Below are 25,937 nucleotides of genomic sequence, written 5' to 3' on the forward strand. Positions count from 1 at the left end.
TGAATGAGTACAGTCACATGATTGCTAAACTGGGACAAATTGTTGTGTTAAAAACATTGCCAGATTTGATTAAATAGAGTATTCTCCAGCAGCTCATAAAATGTATGTAGTGAATCATTGCATGTTTTCTTGTTTAACATATTTTGCCCAAGATGGTTCTTTTAGTCCAAAGAAAAAGAAATTGCTTGATATTGTCTGTGAATTGCTATAAAGAACTGCCATTGCGTGACATTTTTCATTTGTTTTGAGCATCTATGTCATTTAATAATAAGCAAAGATTTTTGAATGCCTGCAATCAATACCCTTTAGTACAAAGAATACACTTCAACAGCTAACAAAAAGAGAAACCAATTACAGATTTTATAGCCCACTACTTTTTTTTCAAAGCTTCTGAGATTTGTTTAGCGAAGAGGAATTAATTACACAGGCTATAACATTAAGACCTTAATTTCAGCGACCAATATGCACACAGCTATGCTAAAATACACACATTAGCTATTTCTTATGAACTAATTTAAAGTGTTTTCATTTGTAACACTTCTTTCTATTATGAACTTGTATTCCTATTGGTTAAGGATGCACTTATAATATGTCTTGCATGATCTGGAAGGTGATTTAAAAAATTCCAAGTGTATTCTATGTTTAGAAGGAAGAAGCAGCATTTAAAATACATCTTGAAATTGGACATTCCCAAAATTAAAGGGTTGCACCAAACACCAAGTCCACTTCAGTGATTTGAAGTGCTCATTGTGCCTGGAGTCTGTATTTCATAGCACAATGCTGCACAAATCTGTGTTTAACCCCACAGTTACTGACTGTGTAACTCCACTTCCATGAGCATCATTAGCCAGCCCAAAAACAAAATTCTAGGCTTGGTAATATCAATTCTGTGCAAAATTGCATGCTGTTGACAGACAGACAGACAATGGCGGCATGGCCTCTTCTCTGTGCTGCCCTTGTCCTCCTCTCAGTCCATTCTCTTGATCTTCCTCCGCATTCAGAAAGGGGAAGTGACATCAGTAGAGGGGAGACTCTCACAGAATGGGTTAGTACAACCAAAACTAGCATTTTATGAAAACACAGTTTTTTGGTTGGAGTAACCTTTTAAAGTTGTTCAGGGTTTAAGCCAAGTTCTATTCTAATCATACTACTTCAGTTGGAAGTACATCCAGAATAAAACTTTAGATTTTTATAAATGTAATAATAAAAAAGTCTGAAAAGTTAAGTGTCGGCTTTTATAACCATGTTATATCATTGATACAGGGGGAATCTTTCACCTAGACCACTTCCACATGTTGCTAGTCTTCCACCCATTAAAATGTCTTTAAAGCCCTTGATACCATTGTTGCCATTATTGGATTTATGGACCTCTTCTTGAATTTTGGGGGGAATCCTCTACTCAATATGCTTAATGGTCAAATTTCACCCTCTGGTTTTCATTAACAGCTTGTAAATGGTTCATGTGCCCACAACTGAGTAGTCTGTGTCATTAGACATTCTTACAGTGAAGGGTAACATTGTAGTTCCCTAACTTCTACATTTAATACACTGATTTAATTGCATGTGTATCCAGGAAGTCTAAAACTAATTATGAGGTCCTCGGACTCTCCTATTCAAGGGGAATTGATTCTGTGACACTCCTAAACATAGCAATAAAGTGCTCTAACACTCCAAATCTTGCAAGAAGAAATGTTTTTCACCCACCACAATGTATTTGGTTACTTCTAGCAATTCCTAGAATGGATGAAGGATTTGGTTATTTTCCAATACACCATTGGCTAGAGAATGTAATGTATTAATACAAAAATAATGTTCTGGCTCTCTTGCACATTATGATTTTAAAGTTCACACTATCTGCCTATTTAAGCCCACTGCTTTAAAGGAACACTATATGGTCTGGAACACAAATAAGTATTCCTGACCAGACAGTCTTAAAACCACCATTTAGGTGGCTTGCACTTCCTTAACTTCCTTAAAAGGTATGAAAACATACCTTATTGCCAGCGCCATGCGGGTTGCTGGTGCTGGTCCTGTGCCCAATCTGCCTCCTTGCTGACATCTTTGAATTTTTGATTTTATTCAATCCAATGTTTTCCCATAGTAGCGGCTTGGCCAATCAGCACCTCCTCATAAAGATGCATTGAATCAATTCAGCTGTATAAGAAAAAATCTGCGTCTCCATGCAGAGCTTGGAGGTGCTGAACGGCAATGCCTCAGGAAGCACCTCTAGTAGCCATCTGAGGAGGCCACTGGAGGTGTCCCTAGGGGGCAATGTAAACATTGCCTTTTCTATGAAAAGGCAGTGCTTACATGAAAAATGCTTGAAGGGAATGATTATACTGACCAGAACAAATACAATAAGCTATAGTTGTTCTGGTGACTTTAGCGTCCCTTTAAGAGTTGCTATAATTTCTCGTCCACCCCTGGCCAGCCTTCTCTCATCTTTAATATACAAATCAATACCCCGAGGAGATGTGACTTCTCTTTCTCTTTTGGCCTCATTCAATAGACTAATAATCAACTCAAACAATTGGAAACCCTCTTAATATCATCTTCATCAATCTCTTTACCACCTCTAATTTCTCCATTTCCTCCATCTGACCACCATCTGTTGACCTTTGATATCAACATGCCCCATACCCTAGATATCCATACCATATGTATCCATAATAAATGCTGCTGCAAGACTCATCTTCCTGTCCTCACATACCCTCTGGTCTTCGCTTACAAATCTATTCATAGCACTGCTCCTGTCCCACCCAGGCCCCTGCACTCTGCTGATTACCTGCAACTAACCTTTGTTCGTACTCACACTTCTGATTCTTGCCTTCAAGACTTTGCTAGGGCTGCACCGTTCCTTTGGTACTCCCTTCCTTGCTCCATTAGAATCTTACCCAGTGTCCATTGCAATCATTGGAAACTTACTTCTTCAAGAAGGCATATCAATTAAACTGTTTCCCTCCCTACATCACACTATCCCACCTTCTCTCCTGGAACTGCTAATAGCTAACAAACTAATCCTTCATTGTAAACTCTTCCTACCTATCCATTACATGAAATACATTGTATCCTTAACTCTTGTGTCACTTTACCCCACTCCCCCAGCTTGTTTGAGCAGGGCACTGAACACCTCTGATCTTGCATGTCCAACTTGTTTTGTTGCATATACATGTTTGTTATTCCTCCTGCTGTTCAGCGCTGCAGAATGTTTTGGTGCTTTATATAATAATAAAAAAAAGAGCTGCCAGGATTTAGTACTGGGAGAATCGTCAGCGAAAAGAAAAAGCCCAGAGCATGTAATGGTTGAAATCCCAGCTTAAATAAATGTAACTCAGTTTAGGACAGCTGGATTACCTTACATATCTTCCATAACTACATATAGTCTGTCAATGAAATTGTCACAGGTTATTAAGAGTTAATCATTTGAAAGGTTTCCAGGACAGCTCATTAGCAGTATTCCCAAGATTCCCTGTGACCTTCCTCCATGTAGCTTCAAGGTAGTTACTGTACACTCTTCATGTCCTTTAGTGCTTTATAAGTGCTGGATGTGCCTTATCTCCCTCCAAAGTAACCACTTTGCTGAACTCTTGCTATTTCCAGCTTGTCCCTTGCTTTGATTTCTTACCTCATTCCCAGGAGAATTGTTCTGTCTCCCCGTATTAGCGATGAAGCGTGTAGGCAAATCCCCTACATCTTCATTCTCTGTATTCATTCCCTAAGTATTAACCCTTATACCCCAAACAGCTATACTGAAACAAAAACGAAAGGTTAAAGACATTTCAAAGGGATAAGAATACCTTGGGTGAAATGTGCCACCAGTAATATATATGGATTATTAAAGGTAACATAATGAAACACTTTTTTGTGTTAACATTTTGCATTCAAGCTGCTTTGGATGCATTCTGGATACATTGTGGGTTGTGACCTGGAAACTCAAAACCTTTCATGTTTTGGGGTTTTAGCTATATACCACTTTTCCTTGCATTGGAACACAATGGGATATTGCATGTGTTTGCATGTGCACATAGTGGTAAAGGAGTCAAGGTTGGTTGACTAAGCATTATGGGAAATATAGTCCATAACAGTTAGAAAACCAAAAGTCAGTGCAGTAGAGTACACTTTGCTTTTCTCCAGTCACTACCAAGGGATGGGAGAAAGGAAGTCCTGCCTTTCCAAACCCTTGCTGAAGTCAGAGGTGACAGTCTAAAGTCTCCATAAGTACGTATATATAAAAATATGTGATTTATTTTTTTCCGGACGACCTGTGTTTGCCATGTTTACTCACCCGGGGGATGCTGTTTATAGAATAGCGGAAGTCCTGGATGCTCTGTTTTATTTCTTGAATTCCTGGACCCATCTCTTGTTGTACTTTTTCATTGAGGTAGAAGGAACACACCAGACCAGCACTTAAAAAAATATGGAAATGTTTGATTACTAAATTGTACACAGAAAATGGGAGAATATCTGCTAGTGTGAACTTAACTTAAAGGAGCACTATAGGGTCAGAAACACAAACATATTTCTGACCCTATAGTGTTAAAACCACCATCTAGCCCCCCTGGCCATATCTTACCTCCCTAAATATAGTAAAATCTTACTTGTATTCAAGCCTGAAGCTGTTGGCCCTGTCTGAATCAAACCTGCAAGCTGTCTGCTGACATCATCAGAAGTGTTGTTCTGCGCCAATCACAATGCTTCCCTGTAGGATTGCCTGAGACTGTGAAGGAGGCAGATCAGGGGCAGACCCAGCACAAGTCAAACATTAATGAACGCTCCAAAGATTATTAAATAGGAGACAAAGGGGGTGAAATATATCAGTACTTGTATTGAAAAAGTTCAAGCTGCCTGATAATTCCGAAGAGACTATTATTAAATGGAATAATGTGCATGAGGAAAATAAACAAACACTACCAAGATTATTCAGTGAGAATTCAGAGTGAATTTCAAATGTAAGAGCACAACAGTTAAGCTGAAAGTACAGCAGACTTACAAAATGTCTCCAGTTTGGCTATTTGGACATTTTGATTTTGAAATTCAATTTGAATTTGCACTTTAGAGAATACGCCCTTACATATACCTCAAATGTATTTCATTACACTCTGCATATTTTCATCACTACTTGTGTAACATGGTATTTAAAGTGTACCTGGCATGGTACACATATGTTATACTTGCTTTTAGTGAGCATAAAATTCCATCTATATATATTGCTTAAGCAGAAGTGCTAGCCAATGTATAACTTGTCAATCACTTGTAGACCTCTGACAAAGAATTGACTGACATGGAGAACAGCAGAGACCTTTCACCAAGTTTTGAAAAGAAATAGATTATTTGTTAAATAAAGGAGAAAACCTAATTTCTACATTTAGTATATGGCAGGATCCTTCAGCCATATACTTACACCTTGGGTCAGACAGTGTTTGATAACGGACAGTTACTCTCTGTTACACAGATGCAAGGAAAACCGTAGTCACTTAACTGTCTGATCAAAGGTGCATGGATGACTGAAAGATCTGGTTGTATACTAAACGTAGGGATGAGTTTCTAATTTATTTTCTGTATATCTCTCTAAAAAATTCCAATAAAAAAAAATCTATTTCCTATCAAAACTTGATGAAAGGTTTATTTTATTAAACAATTGTGAAATGTGCATCTCTTCCCAGTTAGTCCTCAAAATGTTACACCGTACTGTTTAAGGAATACAACTCATACATCCAATTAATTGATCTGCCATATATATATAAATTTATATATATATAAATATCTCATATTATAATTAAATAAAGAAGAAAGGGGAGGAGTCTGCAATGTTGTATAGAGAGAGAAAAACAATTGAACACGTTCATCATATCTTATATTTTGCACATTACTATTCATACACTCCTTGCAATATGTCCCATTATACATGAAGCTGTTTAGAAACTATGTAATGAATTATTTTTACACTGACATGAGTTTGTGTGTCACAGCCATCTGTTGCTGTGATAGAAAGTAACCATTTATGATACAGTATCACGGAATTCATCACACTCTGCATTCCTGGGATAATGCTACATTGATTGCCATCATTGTTAATGTACTTACTTTTGCTGTTAGGCAGGTAACTCTTTTTGGTTTATATACTATGTATTTGGGGGATGAATACTGTAGCCATTGCTGCCATCCAGGAGTAGTGGAAGTTTCAGCGCAGGGCTTAAGTTTTGTATATTTATATTTGCTTCTGTATTACACAGCTATGTTACAGTGCTGCCGTCCACCCTGTGTGTTCCCTATTAAGGGTTAATAAGTATGTAGGGGTTCAGACAATACCTCTATCTGTCTCATTAGATATCTTGCCTTTTAGCTGAGAGAAGCACTGTGAATTGTTAGTGTAGGACTCACTAAGAGCTTTGCCTTGACGGCACGTGAGCTTACACTTTTTGTTTTTCCAATTTGACAATTTTTATTGATTTTACAAGTCAAGACAATCATAAGAATAGTAGAGGAGAACATGCACAGTCCATACATGACTTATATACATCCATCTTTACATTTACACTGTAGTCAATCATGTACATATTTGGCAGGATAGTGATAACTAAGAAGCCAAACACAGCTATATTATTATTATTATATACTAATCTACACCTTTAGTGTGCATAGTGTGGTATCACTGCAGAGTGCCCAGCACAAGACAGGGTCAAAGTGGCAAACTCTATATTTGTTTGTCTAAATCAGAATGACAGGATCATGTGCGGAAACATTGATTTCTGCTGGATCTATTGCTGGGATTGACTCACAGCTATTGCAATTAAGTATTTGACCCCCAAATGTGGTAGATAGTAGACTGCCACATTCTTGGGGTACGTGTGCATCAGAAGAGGAGAATAGAGGAAGGACCGACAAGAAATGGGAAGAAAACTCATTAACAATAATTTACTTATTTGCATGTGGGATTTAGTGCTTTATCACATCTGGTGAATGCTATCTTTGTTTGAGTGTGATCTTGTTTGGGACGGCATCGTGGGAATGTTGTTGAAGAAAGCAGTGCTAAAGGATAATGGACAAGGTGAGGCGTTAGTCCCCCTGTACAGTGAGATCCATAGGTAAATTGACCACTAGTGAAAAAAACTCCATGCATGTAATGCCACCTCATGCCGTGTGTGTCGGCAGTTTGGAATATGTTTAGACAGATACATTTGTAGTTACATATTGATATTCGATTAGAATTTTGGTAATAACAACCCCCCCAAACTTGTTATATATGACATTTCGCGGCAGGTTATGTATTCTAAGTGTTCCCATCCACCCAGCAGTGCTTCCAGACTTCCCTTGCTCATTTAGTGGTATTTTCTGTTCTAATCTCTGTGTGTGTCATAGCTTCATAATTACAATTCACTGTGATTTGGTTTAACAATGTTTCTTCGGCAGGTATCGATGTGGATTTCCACCCTCAAGCTATCAGGGTGTTGGCAGCTATAAGTGTTTGGAATATCAACATGTGGAATATTTTGGGGTAATGTTTGAGTCTCATAAATAATAAACACATCTCAGGCGTAAGAGTTTTGTTAATTATGTCTCTCACTGTGTTGCAATAACTCCGAATGGTAGGGCATGTCCACAGTCCACCAGATATGGATCATAGTGCCCACCTCTTTATTACACCTCTAACATTTGTCCGAAGTCCCTGGATAAATAGGCACCAGTCCAGTTGGAACATAGTACCATCAATATTGTAATTTTCATAGAATTTCTATGTGTGATGCGCATGCAGTATTGCCTTTGTGCGCCATAAACGCCTCAGACCATTGCTTGTTGGTGAATGTAGCATTAAGATCTCTGTGTCAGCCACTAATAAATGTTTGAGAAGTTGTATTTTGCTGGAGTATTAGAGTATTGTAAATAGTCAAGAGGGTTTTTTTCTATTTATCAGCTTAAAGACACATGTTTTCGCATATAGACAGAGTAGGATTCGTTAGTGCGTATGAGGTGACCTGCAGGGCGGATTTAAGCTGCAGGTATAAGAATAGGGCCCTGAGTGATAGTTAAAATTGGGTTTAAAGGTCAGGGAAGGCCTTCATAGCGGTGATATGGAATAACGGATGGATGTTGGTGCATTTGCGGATAGAAAATGTGATATAATCTAAATTTGGAATTTACTATATGCAAACTATAAATTAGGGTGGCTAGAGAGTAGGGGTCTTCTATGCACAAGGATATACGATATTGGTCCCACATTTGCAGTGTCAATTTGGTACTATTGAGTAATGATTACATTTGTGGTCTGGCCTCTTTAAGAACCCAAAGTAAACGATGCACCCCAGGCTTACAAGACCAAAAGGCCTTTATTTCTACCCATTGGGGGAGCTTGTCGATTTTATGTGCTGTTATTAAGGTCACTATTATTGCCGCTTTATAGTATAGTTTTAAATTTGGCAGAGTTAGGCCTCCCTTTGAGAACAGCAGTTGGAGTATTGCAGATGCCACTCTAACACATTTGCCTGCCCAGACAAATGTAGTGATTACTTTCTGTAAATTAATTTAGTATTGTTTAGCAAGAGTGATTTGCAATGTGCATATAAGATATTGGAACTATTGGAACTGTGGAAGCAGTGACATTTTGAAAGCAGCCATGCGGCCATGCCACAATAGATACCCATCCTCCCAGGATTGGAGCTTTTGGATAAACTCTTGTAAATGTTCACCATAATTCAGGTCGAATAAGGACTATGGCGATTTGTTAATATGGATTCCAAAAAAAGGTAAGATGGTCCTCTCTCCAATCAAACGAGAATGATACATTAAAGTAGTCCACCAGATCTTGGTTTAATGCTAAGCTCAGCGCTTGGGTTTTGGATATATTGAGTTTATAATAGGAGTGGTTCACAAGAAAGAAAAGAAAAAAAGAAAGATGGATCTCGTAGTTGCAAAACCTCCTAGTTGGGGGTTAACCCCTGTGGATAAATACACAAAGAATGAGAATTGGAGGATGCAGCAAAAAACAAATGGAAATGGAATACTGAATGGTTCAAAAATCGGTATTAAAACAACATTTAATAGGTCTAAAAAAGTCCAACTAATGGGGACTAAGAAGAACAAGAACTGGCAACAAAGAAGAAATAGAAACAAAAATAATGCTACAATAAAAAGACAATAGATATACATGTAGAATATTAAAAATAATAATGTATATATATATTTTTTTATTATTCTAAGTGTATATCTATTATTTGTGTCTTTTTATTGTAGTATTATTTTTGTTTCTATTTCTTTTTACCTGTATATCTACTATTTGTTACCCTGGGAGTAGTGGGTTGGTTTTTATTTTCATAATTGATAGTCCACTTTATTTAATGCATATTGGTGTATCTTTTTAGTGATATCTGTTATTTGAGTTCTCAACTCTAAGGTTGGTTTTCGTTGATGTTGTGCAGTGAGGTGATACAGCTGAGTTTGCCATCTCAGCAGTTGAGTTTTTGAGCTTTTGTGTAGATAGGACGCAGGTCTTATCAATAGGCTGTATGTAACGGATTTGTGGGATTGCCATATAGTATGCTGTTGTAGGTCTTGTGTGGTATTTTAAGTAAAGTAATGGCAAAACATATTATAACTCTAAGGTACCCGGGTCGTGGTCTGACTAGACTATCGGCTCAATGTCACAGAGTAACACTTGATTAAGTGATGAGCCCATCATAAGAAATCCATCTATTTTAGAGTATGTATTGTGGACAGCGGAGAAAAGAGTGTTTTCCCTACCACCTGTGTGTAATATTCTCCAGACATCTGAGTAATTTAATCATAGAGTTACAGTGATATCGGAGTGTGCGGTCTCTAGTGCTGCTGGGTGGTAAGGTAGTATCCAGGACTGGGTTGAAAATGTGGTTAAAATCTCCACAAATCACTATCATACCCTATTGCACTGAATTCATCTTGTTTAGATTTTTTTGTATGAAATTCCAATGTTCGGTGTTGGGTACATATTGTTTACAGTCGTGTATGGAATGTTATTGAGCTTCCCTACTAGTATAATATATCTTCCTCCTGTATCAATGTCGCATGAGCTTAGTTGATGCTCTTGGATTTCGTGGGTGACATAGAGTGGTATTGATAAGGAGAGGGTGGTCATTGGGTGGTCATTAAGTTTGAAATAAGTTTCCTGTAGGCAGATAATGTCTGACCCCTGGGATCTAAGGTCTCTGTATAAGTGATGTCTCTGCACAGGGAGATTTGGTCCTCTGACATTGTAACTAAGTATCTTCATGGGGGTCTATAGGGGAAAACACTTAGGCTATGTATGTGTAAGTTATCCATAAGGGAGAAGCTGCCCTTCTCAGCCGGATCATGCCCGGCTTCCCCTCACTAAGACAATACTCTCTATCTGGATGGTATTTGTTTATGGTTTGCATCCACCCAAAAGTGGGCAGAAGCATGGCCAGTAGTTTTACATCCCATAATGAGGAGTGTGCATTAAGGCCACTCACTTGACCAGGAGAAAAATAAGTCAATGTGAATAATACCACTATAGGCATGGTATAGTGAAGAGGGATAGGAAACAGATAGTAAAGAGTATTTAAAAACTGAATATAAAAAGCCAGAACTATTGCTAAGCACCATCCTGTGCCACAGGGGTAGAAGCTCATGGCTTCGAACCTGGACATATGAGGATATTGGCTGTGAGGATATCGGCTCCCCCTTTCGTCCATTGACTGATAAACAAACATAATATGAAACATCCTGAATCAGACCAATCAGCATTTACCATAACAAATCTACAGTATACTCTAAAGTGACAGTGCCATACCTGGTTCTTTATATCAATAAAATTGTTTTCAGTATTGAAAGCATCATTTATGAGTGGGCTGTAGCTGCTGCAATTTGTAAAACATAATAGATGCTATAAGACAGACAATCAGACAGCTGGAACACTTCCTTACAGGTTGCTTATATCAATTTTGCCCATATTATTAATGTGCTGAGTGCTGGCGAGCAGCTTGTTTAGCATGTCTGACTCATATGTAAAATATTGATATATGAGATATGTCTGATATGCTGTCAGAGGAGTGATATACTGTCAACGAAGGGACATACTTTACATATACACCACTGTATCCCAGTGGGAAAATTGTCCCCCCCCCCATGTGTCTCATTCTCCCCACACAGCTTCCCCATGTGTCTCATTTCTCCCCCGGCCCCTCCATGTGTCTCATTCTCCCCAAGCCCCTTCATGTGTCCCAACCCCTACAACCTCTCCATGTGTCTCATCCCCCTCAGCCCCTCTATGTGTCTAATTCTCCCCCAGGCCCATCTATATGCCTCATTCCACCCCAGCCTTACCATGTGTCTCATTCTCCCCCCCCCAGTCCCCCATTTGTCTCATTATCTCCCGCAGCTCCTCCATGTGTCACATTCCCCCCAAATCCTCCATGTGTCTCATCCTCCCCCAAACCTTTTATGTGTCTCATCCCCCTGTGCATCCTGTTCCTGCTCATCTCCATGTAGTGTGGCGGAGCAGACCATAATACCCAATCTGACAGGAAGTACTTGCTGCTCTCAGTGAGCACTTCCAGTCAGTCAGGCCATGGTCCGTTCGATCATGCTACATGCAGTGACTGGCAAGAGAGGGAGCACTGAGCTGTGCGCTCCCCCCCTGCCAGTCACCGGATGACTGTGCACCCCAGGCTGGTGCGGCCGAGCACCGGCTGACCTGGAAATTTCCGTTATCTCAATGGGCCAGTGCATCAGCAGGTGTCCACAGGGCAGCCAGGCCCCCTGGATTGACAGGTCGATCGCAGCTGTAACTCCTGTGACCATGCTAGTTCCGTCACTGGTTGTCAGAGGAGTGATATGCTGTCACAGGAGTGATACACTGCCAGTGGACTGATATATTGTCAGTGGATTATATACTGCCAGAAGAGTTGGGAAGACAGAATCATGCTGTTCATGCATTATTATTATTTGTACAAAGCTGTATTAAAAATAGTAATAGCTGCAAATAGCAGTTTCTGCTCGAGTGAGTGACTTTTAGAAACAGACATGTCTCAACAATGCCAAGAGTGCAGTGTTATTCCAAGCATGCAATGAATCGTGTTCTTCACTTCATGGTATGAGATTTGAAAACATGATTTGGCAGTTGAACTATGGACAGATCATGTCATTTACTTGAGAATTTTCTCCATAACACCCAGTAAAATCCTGTTAAAGTGTTTCCTATGTTTTTGCTTGTTTGTAAGACCCTGCATCGTTTTACTGGGCCATACTTTCCATGAATGATATAAACAGGCTCATATCTACAAAATCATGTCCGACCCCACAATAGTCACTTAAAGGAGGCCTAATTGTTGGGTTTCGCTGACCTGCTGTGGGTTTAATCAATTAGTAATATTGAATATTAATTGCTGTTATGCATTAGTGCATTTAAGTATAGCATCACAATGCAAGTGACACAGTGTTGGACATAACCTTAATCTATTTCCTGCAGAAGCTGTTCACTCTTGCAGAAAAGGGGTTTTAAAAGATTCTAGTTCCACTGCGCAAATTCTGTTTCCAAAGTGCTTCAGGTGCATTAACATGCTCTAAATGGCTCTAAGGATCTTTGGAGGTAAGATGACATGACAGTAGGCTTGAAATGGAGTCAGGTGACAGATCGTATTGCCTCCCTTACAGCACCAGCTCTTTGTTGCAGGAGTAATGAGACTTGATGCTTACTTCCATGCCAGCTAAATCAGGAAGTTTATTCATAGTTCCAGGAGAAAGGAAAAGGAACAAAGTTCATACATATTACAAGTTTCTAGTTTTCGCTGCTGCTCAGTCTGTCTGTCTCTCGTTGTCTGTCTGGCCATTATAGTAGGGAACCACCAAATCTATTAACAAATGCAGTGGATGGAAGCAGTATATAAAAAGAAAATAGATGCATGGATAGACAGACAGATGTAGAGGGTCTCAAAATGGAAACTATAGTTAATTTGGCATTAGCACATACATCAAATGCAGTTCTACAAAACTAAAAAGTGGTGTTCAACAGTAGACCCTCATTCAAAAGGCACAGAGTGTCTACTAACCAATCAGAACTAGGGAAGCTGTAAATGTAATGCAGTACAAGTCTGCTGACCTTTAATGCTTTCCACATTAAGTACAAGTCTGCTTTCTAAGACCGGCCTTTTAAAATGAATTTTTGCTACAAAAAAATGCACTAGGGCTTATTTTGGGGAGGATGTCTTAATTTTCGGGGGGGAAATGGTAGCAAGCATGTGCATGAAAGCAGGTCTATGTAAGGGGAATTTCCCGAATATAGATTAGTTTACTAGCACATGGAATCCCGCGAATCTATGCTCAGGGAAAATTATATTACGAGCATCCCCTGAAATATCCTAGGGCTTGTTTTCGGGGGATGTCTTATTTCCGGGATGTGCCGATGAACACTTTCTCACAAAAATAAGCCGTATAGCACTGTGCAGCAGCATCTTTACAGGGAAACAGTAGTGCAGCAATAATCTCAAGAAAATCTCAAAGAAAATATACACTGACTGACAAAGTATTGCTCATTCAAACACTTTACCACGATATACAGACAACTCCAGTTAAAGGAACACTATAGTCACCTAAATTACTTTAGCTAAGTAAAGCAGTTTTAGTGTATAGATCATTCCCATGCAATTTCACTGCTCAATTCACTGTCATTTAGGAGTTAAAGGACCACTCTAGGCACCCAGACCACTTCAGCTTAATGAAGTGGTCTGGGTGCCAGGTCCAGCTAGGGTTAACCCATTTTTTTATAAACATAGCAGTTTCAGAGAAGCTGCTATGTTTATAAATTGGTTAAGCCTTCCCCCTAATCCTCTAGTGGCTGTCTCATTGACAGCCGCTAGAGGTGCTTGCGTGATTCTCACTGTGAAAATCACAGTGAGAGCACGCAAGCGTCCATAGGAAAGCATTATAAATGCTTTCCTATGCGACCGGCTGAATGCGCGCGCAGCTCTTGCCGCGCGTGCGCATTCAGCCGACGGGGCGGAGGAGGCGGAGAGGAGGAGGAGAGCTCCCCGCCCAGCGCTGGAAAAAGGTAAGTTTTACCCCTTTTCCCCTTTCCAGAGCCGGGCGGGAGGGGGACCCTGAGGGTGGGGGCACCCTCAGGGCACTCTAGTGCCAGGAAAATGAGTATGTTTTCCTGGCACTAGAGTGGTCCTTTAAATCACTTTGTTTCTGTTTATGCAGCCCTAGCCACACCTACCCTGGCTATGATTGACAGAGCCTGCAGGAAAATAAAAAACTGGTTTCACTTTCAAACAGATGTAATTTACCTTAAATAATTGTATCTCAGTCTCTAAATTGAACTTTAATCACATACAGGAGGCTCTTGCAGGGTCTAGCAAGCTATTAACATAGCAGGGGATAAGAAAATCTTAATTAAACAGAACTTGCAATAAAGAAAGCCTAAATAGGGCTCTCTTTACAGGAAGTGTTTATGGATGGCTGTGCAAGTCACATGCAGGGAGGTGTGACTAGGGTTCATAAACAAAGGGATTTAACTCCTAAATGGCAGAGGATTGAGCAGTGAGGCTGCAGGGGCATGTTCTATACACCAAAACTGCTTCATAAAGCAAAAGTTGTTCAGGTGACTATAGTGTCCCTTTAACAAACTAGTAATAAACTATATTTTAATGAGCACCACCGATGGTTTATGTCCTCACTAGCAGGTATCAAAATGAAAGTGCAATGTGTAAAATACTCCCAAAAATGTGAGCACCACCAAATTATCTGCAATATTACTGTGATTTAATTTGGTTGATTATATTGATTATTTGAGAGAAGCTCTGCAGAGAGCTTCAAATAATTCCTATTTTGTGATTTTTTTTTTTTTTTTACATTGATGACAAACATATTTATAACAAAAACATGTAACAATAAATTTTAGATTATTATCAAGTATTCACACAGCAAAGTTAAAGGCATTCAGAGAATGATAATCTCTTGAACTGTGGGTAGTTGAAAAGGAAATGTGTATAATTCTTCGATAGATGAAGAATGTGAAAATCTACTTCTAGGTCAGTTCTCCAGAACTTCTCATAACATTACAATTACTTTTAAATCTTGGGATTGGGGAGGACATAAAAAGCATATTACTTAATCCTGAACATTGAATATATATAAATATATGACTCTAATCACTGTTCCTAAAACACAAATGCCCCTCTTTATGACATTTGGGGAGGTAAGCTCTTTCTGTTTAACAACCAAATTGTGATTGACAATTCATATTCTGAAGAAGAAAAAGGCTAATAACTTGCTGGAAAGGACATTTTTGTAGGGCCAAGTGAAAACTTACAACAAAATACAGCAGGTCATAATGAGGCCCAGGAAAATTGGTGTACGCTGGCAGAACACTCCATCACAACTGGCGAAGATCCTTCTCCCTCGGCACTGGTATGTACAGTAAGTAATCCCGAATACCAGCATAAAGATTATGAAGATAACCGCAATCACAGCGCAGGTAACATACCCTGCCTCATATTTTACCACCTAGGGAGAGAACATCACAAATATCACCATGTGCTCTAAAGTTTTTACATTCCGGTAGATAGAGGTGCTAGTCAGTGTCATAGTTTGGTAGGAAAAAAGATACGCAATTTCGTTATTTCATCCATCTCCAAGATTTAATAAATATTGCAAAGAACAGCTTGCTCATAGTGAATTACCTAAGAAGAGCAATTCTGGGGGCAAAGTTGGAATAGTGGAACAATCAGTAGGAACATTTATTTTGTTTCCATGGTGATTTAATACGACACCATATCTTACAAAATGCCAAGAATTCTGCATCTAATTTCATCTTAATTCGTCAATTCGGAAGTGTTCGAATTTTTGAATCATGAAAAGCATAAAAAAACAAAAAAGGTACGGATTTGAAACAAATCAAAACAAATTATTTTTGATCTATTTGTTTTGATAAGGATTGTTAATTAGGGAGTTAATTATACCTACTAAACAACGAAAAGAGCAAAATTTAGAAAAGCCTTTTCTTAATATCGGTGTTTCAGAAGTTTAGAAGATAAATCCCTTAATTGGTAGCCTTATATGGGACTAATACCAAAAGAAACCAAACTAGTGAGCTATCTACTATAGAACTGAAAGAGCAAAATTAAGAACATTTTTAGTTTTTGTTTTTTTTAGTTTGCCCTGTTGGCAGTTTACCAGATAGCTCCCTATATTGGTACTTTTACGTGGGATTGCCATATTGAAGGATACCAAATTAGGGTACACATGAACAAATCTATAAAGAGGGCACAGCACTATAAAAATTCACCAAGCATAGTGGTATATAGTATAAGGTAAAAAGGAAAAATATATAAAACATACACAGATTCCACAAATCTTATAAAAGTATATAACATAAATAACAGGGCAAAAAGAGAGAGGGAAAAACACATAGCGTAATACTCATACCATATAACTAAATTAAGGTGCATTAGGGTAAAATAGGGTGGTGTTTAGCAGATAACTCCCTTATTTGGTAATTGGGATCTTTATGTTGATGCCCTGTAAGGATATCAAATTAGGGAGTTATCCACTATACAGCTGAAAGAGCAAAATGAGGAAAAGTTTTTTTTTCTTTCTATTTTAATCTTTCAGCAGTTTAACAGATAACTCCCTAAATTGGTACTGTGTGGCTGCCACCTTCATTAATTCTACATAGGGAATAATGAACTTCTGAATTTCGGAAATTAACACTTTTTTTTAATGAAATTCACTTTAAACAAATTGATGTTTTCTAAATTTCAGAAGAACCAAAATTAGAAAATTAATTCATTTTAAATTAAAATTAAACAAATATCCACATGCCTAATATTGACTTCTACCCTCTATTTCTATAGTTTTCTCAACTCTCCCGCATCCTCTGCATTCGTTCTTCTCCAGTAAAAGAAGCCCAGATTGATGTATAGAACAAAGCAGAACTATGCGGGAATGCACTCATTGGCTGAGAATGTCAGCAAAGAGCACTCAGCCAGCAAGGGTGGTCCTGCATTGGTTGTGCCTTACTCAACAGAGACATCCAGCTTGCTGCTGCAGGAGCCCAGCAGGATCCAGATAAGTTGTCAAATTGTGCTAAAATGGTGTGACATCTTACCGTGACACTCATTGCACCATAACCCCTACAGTGGGGTGTAGTGATTCTGAAAATTGGTTTGTTCCTTTAATGGTGTACAAAGGCCATAAGTGTGGACCTTCCGGAATCTTGTGACAAACTTGGTAAAACCAACAGACTTTCAGTGAGCTTGCTGTTTTATCTGCTCTTGGATCAGTTGGCTCCTTTCAATTGTGTTAATTCAGTTAGAGAATACTTATTTATAATGTGTTACTTAGGAGTGAAATATACTGATTCTAGCAGAAGTACTGAATTGTAATATAGTAATGAATTTACACGAGATGTACATTTATATTCTCCCGAGTCTAATGAGCCAGCATATTAACTGTGATACAGGACGCAGGGAATGAGATCCTAATTTAGAGAACCATTGTTTGTGTGGGCTTTACTGCAGGTCTCCTCTGGTTTTAGTAATGGGAACTTGTAGCATTCTTTACTCACCCTCGATGTTTGCAAAGATGAGGAATTTGTTAATGCCACACGCAGCATATCTGAAAAGAATGATAAGAGAAAAAGCATATATATATAGTCCTTAGTAAGCATACTGTGAATAATGAGCTTCAGGGTTTGGGTTTTGGCATAGATTGCGTAGACAAAGACAATATTACTCAATTTGTCATATACAAGAGGTACTGTTCCACATATTAAGGATTCACTATTTTTCTACACTCTTAGTAGATATTGCCAGATTACCAAGGTCACTGAAGCCTTCACACTAATTTAATGGTCCTCAAGATCCATATTTATGTTTCTGTACCGACTACTTGAGTACAAGAGCTGATGACATAGTTCCATAGACTGAAAAGAGACTTGTGTCCACCACGTTCAGTCTTTCTCGTATAAGTTTTTGCTGTTGAGTCAAAAGAAGGCCAAAAAAAAAAAGTTTGAAACTCCTTCAGTTTTGCAACACACTAGGAAACAATTCCTTCCTGACCTTCAGAATGGCAGTCAGATCTATCCTTGGATTATACTAGTGCAATATACCCTGATACCCACTAACACCATCAACAATATGCACCTATTAATCTCACATGGTAAACCTCCTTATTGACAGTCACAATAACCTATTTATTTTATTACTTGGCCAGGTACTAATGATCACTGAACAGCAACACCAGGCATTGATGTTCATGGTCCTCTTAACTATACAAGGATACACTATGAACCCCAATGGCCATGTTCACATGATAGATACATTGACATCTACTGTTCATACATTTCTGCATGATAAGTGATACAAAAAAAAGTTACACCACAATACAATACAGTGACCACCATAGAAAAGTGGGTAAAAATAATACAAAGATTTACCCTTAAAATTCTGAGATTTTAAGAAGACTCCTCATGTCTTCTTTAAAGCCATATACAAATACAATCTAAAAAATGTAAATGAGACAGAATGCAAATAGCGTAATAATGCAAAAACACCAATAAAAGAATGGGGTAAAAATTGCACTAACAAAAGTGAATTTGATTGCAGGCACGTACAAAAGACATAATCGTGGAAAACCTTCTTATTTTCTTTTTCTTTATGTTAAAAACATAAAAGGAAGGAATAGAGACAAATACATAGTGTAGTATTCCCAAATAAAATGACACAGCTTTATTAGATTGCACTCACTGGATAAAAATCCAAATCAGGCACATCAAAATCACTCTCTGGAACCAGGACCTTGGTTTCTTGGAGGAAATAATAGTGTGGCAGCAATTTGGACAAAAAGTTAGAAAAACACACTGATAAAAAAAATAAAATAATAAAGCACTAGTATAAAACAAACACTATAGATGTCTCAAGCCCTACGCAGGACTTCCTCAGGGGCATCTGTAAAATAGGTCTCTACGCTTTTCCAATTTAAATTTCCAGTTTCGCCCCTTTCCGAAATGCCATCAGTCAATCAAGGATACCTATTTTACAGATTTCCCTTAGGAAGTCCTGCATTGGATAAAACATGTAGGGCTTGAGACTTCTATAGAGTTTGTTTTGTATTAGTGTTTTATTATTTTATTTTGTACCAGTGTGTTTTTCTAACTTTTCGTCCAAATTGCTGCTACACTATTATTTTCTCCAAGAACCCCAGCAAGGTCCTGATTCCAGAGAATGGTTTTGATGTGCCTGATTTGGACTTTTCTCCTGCGAGTGCAATCTATATAACACTATGTATTTGTCTCTCTTTCTTCCTTTTATGTTTTGACTATAAAGAAAAAGAAAATAAGAAAGTTTCCCACGATTAAGTATTTTTTTATGTGCCTGCAATCAAATTCACTTTTGTGAGTGCAATTATTACCCCATCCTTTTATTGGTGTTTTTGCATTATTATTACGCTATTTGCGTTCTGTCTCATTTACATTTTTTAGATTGTATTTCTGCTTTATTAGATTGCACTCACTGGATAAAAATCCAAATCAGGCACATCAAAATCACTCTCTGGAACCAGGACCTTGGTTTCTTGGAGGAAATAATAGTAAGGCAGCAATTTGGACAAAAAGTTAGAAAAACACACTGATAAAAAAATAAAATAATAAAGCACTAGTATAAAACAAACACTATAGATGTCTCAAGCCCTACGCAGGACTTCCTCAGGGGCATCTGTAAAATAGGTCTCTACGCTTTTCCAATTTAAATTTCCAGTTTCGCCCCTTTCCGAAATGCCATCAGTCAATCAAGGATACCTATTTTACAGATTTCCCTTAGGAAGTCCTGCATTGGATAAAACATGTAGGGCTTGAGACTTCTATAGAGTTTGTTTTGTATTAGTGTTTTATTATTTTATTTTGTACCAGTGTGTTTTTCTAACTTTTCGTCCAAATTGCTGCTACACTATTATTTTCTCCAAGAACCCCAGCAAGGTCCTGATTCCAGAGAATGGTTTTGATGTGCCTGATTTGGACTTTTCTCCTGCGAGTGCAATCTATATTACACTATGTATTTGTCTCTCTTTCTTCCTTTTATGTTTTGACTATAAAGAAAAAGAAAATAAGAAAGTTTCCCACGATTAAGTATTTTTTTATGTGCCTGCAATCAAATTCACTTTTGTGAGTGCAATTATTACCCCATCATTTTATTGGTGTTTTTGCATTATTATTACGCTATTTGCGTTCTGTCTCATTTACATTTTTTAGATTGTATTTCTGCAGGATACTTGCTAGTATTGATAACTAAATAGCGATACCAACCCACTTTCCCTACATACCATTCAAGGTAAGTTACTGATAATGTGACTATATATAGTTCTGCATTTGGCTAAGCCCTACCATTTACTGCATGTACTCCCATTACAGCTAGGCACCACTGCTCTTTACATGTATAACTTTGCAAGGCCAGCTACCATCACTCACTGTTTGTACTTCTAGACCATTCTAGGTGCTGGCAGCCCTGACAGTCTGTTTACAAGATGACATTAAATCAACAATTTTTTGTTTATATCTTGTCCAATGTTTGCAGCTGCTCAATTAGATTTAAAGCTTTATGTGACAGTGGTAGATCTTCTAGCTAGAGTCAGAACAATTAATACATTTTTTGTAAGATCCGTGATTTATGCTATTATCCCATGTCATTATCTCACATTTTGATGTCAATTTGCCCTACCTTCTGGGAATTGGTGTGGCTGTACGGCATCCAGAAACAAGTTACTCATTCTAAAGAGGGGGGAGAGCGAGCCCCAGTCTTTTTCCTCAACTGTAATATTCCCTCCGGTATCCACTGCTTCAAATGTTAGCATCTCCATGTCTGTAGTAATCGGGCAGGTCTGAGCATTCCCCTGCCCTATGCCATAAAAGATAATGCATAGCATCGAGCAAATTACAAGGTCCATGATTCTTATCCTGATTTCTAGGAATCCAATTTTACCAGAAGCCCAATGCTGCCACATTAGCCACAATAATATTTGGCAGATTACAAAGACTGCATCCTACAGAGCTACCCAATGCTTTCTTCTATCTAGAGGCATTCCTCATAATACCAGCTGTTGCAGAGGAACTGGGAGAGATCATTAGTTCAAAGCAGAGTGACACTCCTACCCCATTTCTCAATGCAGCGACTATTAGTCAAAACCTGATGTACCTGTTTGTTAGTTCCACAAGCATCCCAGGCACATGTCTTCTGCTGAGTCAACGCTACTTGGAAAAAAAATTAGTCAGTAAAATGATTATTGTTCTAGAATGTTACTGCTGTAGGAACACATGTCCCTATGTCTTAATTCTTCCAGAAAGAGGAAACAATAACTTAAATGTTGTATTAAGAAGACATATTTGAGGATTAGAGGGCTAATGAGAAAGTAGTACTTGGGATTCACATACTCGGCCCTCTGGCGATACAAAGATTACACCTTGGGATAGCTAAGGCCTCAGTGTCTAGCTGATATGGAGTACAATTCTCAAGATGCTAAGTTATCCTATTGGCATAAACCACAGCAGTGGTTACATTATCCCGATTTAGCTTCCAGTAACTCATTTGCATCTACACGATGGCTATAGTGGAATGCCCTGTAGCTTCTATTTGAGGACACCTTAACTACAGTTGTAATCATAATTATTCAACACGCATTGAAAATCAGGTTAATTATTAAAATTTATAGGATTTCAACTGTTTGCAATAAACAAATGAAACTAAAGCAATTTAAATAACTCAACACCACGAATGCTTCAAGTGGTTTCACCAAATTTAACTGAAAATGTAAATTATGACTTCTCCAGTCTAAAAATGTAAACCTCTTGAAGCAGTCATTGCGTTGAACCATTTCAACTGCTCCTGTTTGATTTGTTCATTGCAAACAGCTGAAAGTCTGTACATTTTGATAATGAACCTGATTTTCAATGGGGGTTGAATAAGTCTGATTACAGCTGTGTATTATAAAAACATATAGTGTATTCATGTAATTGTTTCAGAGCAGATATGGTAAAAATGTGTTGTCAATGAGTTCTCCTTTTTACATTTAGTTGAAGATGCAGGGATAAGCTCCCACAGATATATTGATTTCTGTAACCTTATACTCTTGCTATTATTTATGCCATTTAAAAAAAAAAAAAAATAAAAAAAAAATTAGGTTTTAATAACTGGTATTTGTGGCTACGTTATACGTTGCAAATTGTAGGCCAATATTTACTGAGCTCAGTTACAAGGGTTTTATTTTCAAACTGACCGTAAATAAGAGGTGTAGAACTATGTCTCTGAATGGCAGAGAATTGTAGGAGTTGTACAGCCACAACATGTGAGTGGACACATGAAACCCCTTACTTATAGATTACATGGTTTGTGTCAACTTTTTGTTATTGTTTTATTTTCATGGTTGTTAACTCATCACAACTCTCTAAAAATCAGGGAAGTAAGACTTCAAAGTAACACGTAATGACAAGCAGGGCTGCAATAAAATAGCTGAAGCTCCGGACTCATGCCCATAGAATCGGCCCATTGATATTTTTTTTCTACTCTTCACATGATCTTGCTTTGTGTAGAAGGAATTAAGTATGGGAATTTAGGAGGGATGTAGGGGAACAAATCTTTGTGGACTGGCTAAATATAAAGTAGTTCAGATGTCAATCAAGGAACTACACTCATCCATGTATAAACTTGGGTGCAATCAATAAATAATAAATATAAATAATAACATAATAATAATAATAATAATAATAAAAACCCAACGAAGGGTCAGCAATCAGGGTAAAATAGTAATTTGTAATCAAAAGGAAAAAGGCCCAGGCCCTCCAAGACTTAGATAGGCATATTCATTGGAACCAAAATATCCAGCAACTGGATTTTGGTTATAATAAATATGCCTACCTAAGTCTTGGAGTTCCTGGACCTTTTTCCTTTTGATTACAAATATAAAATTGTTATCATAAAGCTGACTTCGCAATACTCTTGCTGCTTCCACTTTCTGCTACACTTACTACATCCACCTTTTTCTCTGTCCTAGACTGCATACCAGGAGCTTCTGCCTGCTAGTAAGAAGGGAAGGAAAGGAGCTGACACGTGAGTGGTAGAGGAGTGGTAGAGGTAACTATCCCAAGAAAGTGTAGATTTTGCATCATTCTAGGGGCTGTAACTTCCTTAGTTCATCGACCTGTTGACATTCCAGTTTTTTGGGCAGATTAGCATGGGATATATATTCTTGATATGTATCAATTAAAAAATAATATATGTACCCTTCCTCAAGAAGATTTCTTCATGTAGCCAGTCTGCACTTTAGGATTTCCAGCTATCCTCTAAACAAGGATTAAATTCAGTTACATTTATAAAATAAATTAAGTGCAAAATATCAAAACTAAAATAGAAACAAACCTTACTATCTAAAATGGAAGAAAGGGGGACTAACAGGCATGCAGTAAGCCAGATTTGTTTTTGTTTTCGTTTTTGATATATTGCACTTTTTTATTGTGTCTTAAATTTAATTGTTAAAAATTCTAAGTGAATTTAAAAAAGTGAGGCCAAAACAGATAAACTGATAATACAAGTCAGCCATGTTTTCAATTTGGTTGTTTTAGCCTTGCGGGATTATTTACTAAGGTGAAAATTTAAAGTAAATATCAAATTAAACTTAGCAGTACTGTTAGACTTAGCATAGCTGACTTTTTTTTTTTTCCAGTTTTGCTCTTTTCACCTCAAATTTAAAATTCACTTTGAATTCTCACTTTAGTGACTAACCTTGTAGAATTTGAAATCCACTACAAATTCAGTTTGAATTTTGGAAAATTCTCATAAAATAACTAAATTGAATGTTTAGTGAATAAAAATTGAATTAGTGGCTACATAATGACATCATATTATAATATTTATAATAAACTAAATTAAGCACATTTTGCTTATTTGGAAAACATACAGTATTTTTATTTCAACGCCATTGTATGAAGCTTTTTTTTTTTTTATGAAACATGTTTGTGTTCTACTGAAATGCGTAGCCTCTGATTCCTTAAACAAGGTCTGTTATTGTTGAATCATTCACTTGACATCATAGTTTGTGTAGGTTTATATTTTCATTGTACAGTGCTGCAGAACATGTTGGTGCTTGGTAGATATTTAAAACAATAATAACCAAGGGCAAGCTGTGCCTGGGGATGTTTTTACGGTAACACAAATGTTTTCATGGTAATACAGCAGGTTTTCCAGTACAGTATTTCACTCCTTAAAGGGACATCATAGCCACCAGAGCAGTTACGCATTTCAACAACCTTAATGTAGTCATTATGGTGTCTTTTTAATGTAAACACTGCTTTTTCAGAGAAAAGACAAGTGTTTACATTGCTGCCTAGTAACACAAGTAGAGGTACTTCCTGAATCAGCACTGACCTTCATTTGAGACACTGAATGCTCCCCATAGTAATGCATCACTATGAGGAGATGCTGATTGGAGCTGTGCTGCGGATTGCCACGCATTCACAATAGCCTCCAAGTGCTTCAAATTTGATGATCTCGACCACAGAGGTGGGGCAGTGCTGGAAAAAAGGAATAAAATCACCTTCTTAAAGGGAGGCAAGGGGACCTGGAACCTAAACAGTGGTTTTACCTGTTTACATCCCTGACACTATAGTATTCAGTGAAAGCTAGAATATAACTCACTCTTACAGTCACTGTCACGTGACCAACTCATTACTTTTATTGTAACCCAATTACATGATGTCACGGAGTTCCACCTCTAGGAGAGGGCACATGATGGGAAGAGGGCACTTAAGGTTAACATTATAATATTTCAAATTTAATTTACATAAAAAAAATAGCACAACATTAAGAAGGTTTAGTTACATTGTGTAACTAAACATTGTGTCTGTGTCTGTTTTATTCTACTTTTGCTGCTCCAGAAAACCTGCATTTTACAGCAAATAAGAGGTTATCATTACTTTACTGACATGTATCCAATAAAATGGAAACATGCCAATAAAGTAATGGTAACCTATCATTTTATTGTTCATATACAAACATAATAAAATCAAATAATTTGACTCGGAAAGATACACAGACAGAATTTCAAGAATGGCCTGGGGTGTGGATGTTAACTATAGGAACACTATAGTCACCTAAATTACTTTAGCTAAATGAAGCAGTTTTAGTGTATAGATCATTCCCCTGCAATTTCACTGCTCAATTCACTGTCATTTAGGAGTGAAATCACTTTGTTTCTGTTTATGCAGCCCTAGCCACACCTCCCCTGGCTATGATTGACAGAGCCTGCATGAAAAAAAAAAAAAAAAAACTGGTTTCACTTTCAAACAGATGTAATTTACCTTAAATAATTGGATCTCAATCTCTAAATTGAACTCTAATCACATACAGGAGGCTCTTGCAGGGTCTAGCAAGCTATTAACATAGCAGGGGATAAAAAAAATCTTATTTAAACAGAACTTGCAATAAAAGCCAAAATAGGGCTCTCTATATAGGAAGTGTTTATGGAAGGCTGTGCAAGTCACATGCAGGGAGGTGTGACTAGGGTTCATAAACAAAGGGATTTAACTCCTAAATGGCAGAGGATTGAGCAGTGAGGCTGCAGGGGCATGTTCTATACACCAAAACTGCTTCATTAAGCTAAAGTTGTTCAGGTGACTATAGTGTCCCTTTAATATCCAACATACTATTACTCATATTATGGACATTGGAGGAATGAAGAGAGAATTATGTTCAATTCCGAGCTTAGTAAATAACTCACATGATTATCTCTAAATAAAAGTGACAATGAGAAAAAAAAAATAGAAAATTTAGATCAGGAAAACGAGAGGAAAACATAACTATAGGTGATATAAAACATCTTATTCAGAGGAATAAAAAGTCTCTGTTTTAATCAGGATTAGGTATAAATCCACTGGGAATAATGAAGATAGGAGAGTACAGACACCTCAC

The 25,937-nt window shown here is 37.7% G+C and overlaps 1 protein-coding gene across 1 annotated transcript in view; it reads right to left on the reverse strand.

Annotated features, from left to right (window-relative positions):
• The window catches only part of PROM2 (prominin 2), a 72,360-nt gene extending 51,309 nt beyond the window's left edge, over positions 1–21,051 (reverse strand). Inside the window, exons 1-4 of the mRNA XM_063445571.1 lie at positions 20,700–21,051; positions 17,555–17,604; positions 15,299–15,492; positions 4,286–4,406 (exon numbers count right to left, since the gene is read on the reverse strand). Coding sequence (XP_063301641.1) covers positions 4,286–4,406; positions 15,299–15,492; positions 17,555–17,604; positions 20,700–20,982 — 648 coding nt within the window. The 5' untranslated portion in view covers positions 20,983–21,051. The remainder of the gene's footprint in view (positions 1–4,285; positions 4,407–15,298; positions 15,493–17,554; positions 17,605–20,699) is intronic.
• Between the last annotated feature and the right edge of the window lie 4,886 nt (positions 21,052–25,937).

The sequence above is a fragment of the Pelobates fuscus genome, chromosome 3 (genome assembly GCF_036172605.1).
Source record: "Pelobates fuscus isolate aPelFus1 chromosome 3, aPelFus1.pri, whole genome shotgun sequence".
Classification (NCBI taxonomy): domain Eukaryota; kingdom Metazoa; phylum Chordata; class Amphibia; order Anura; family Pelobatidae; genus Pelobates; species Pelobates fuscus.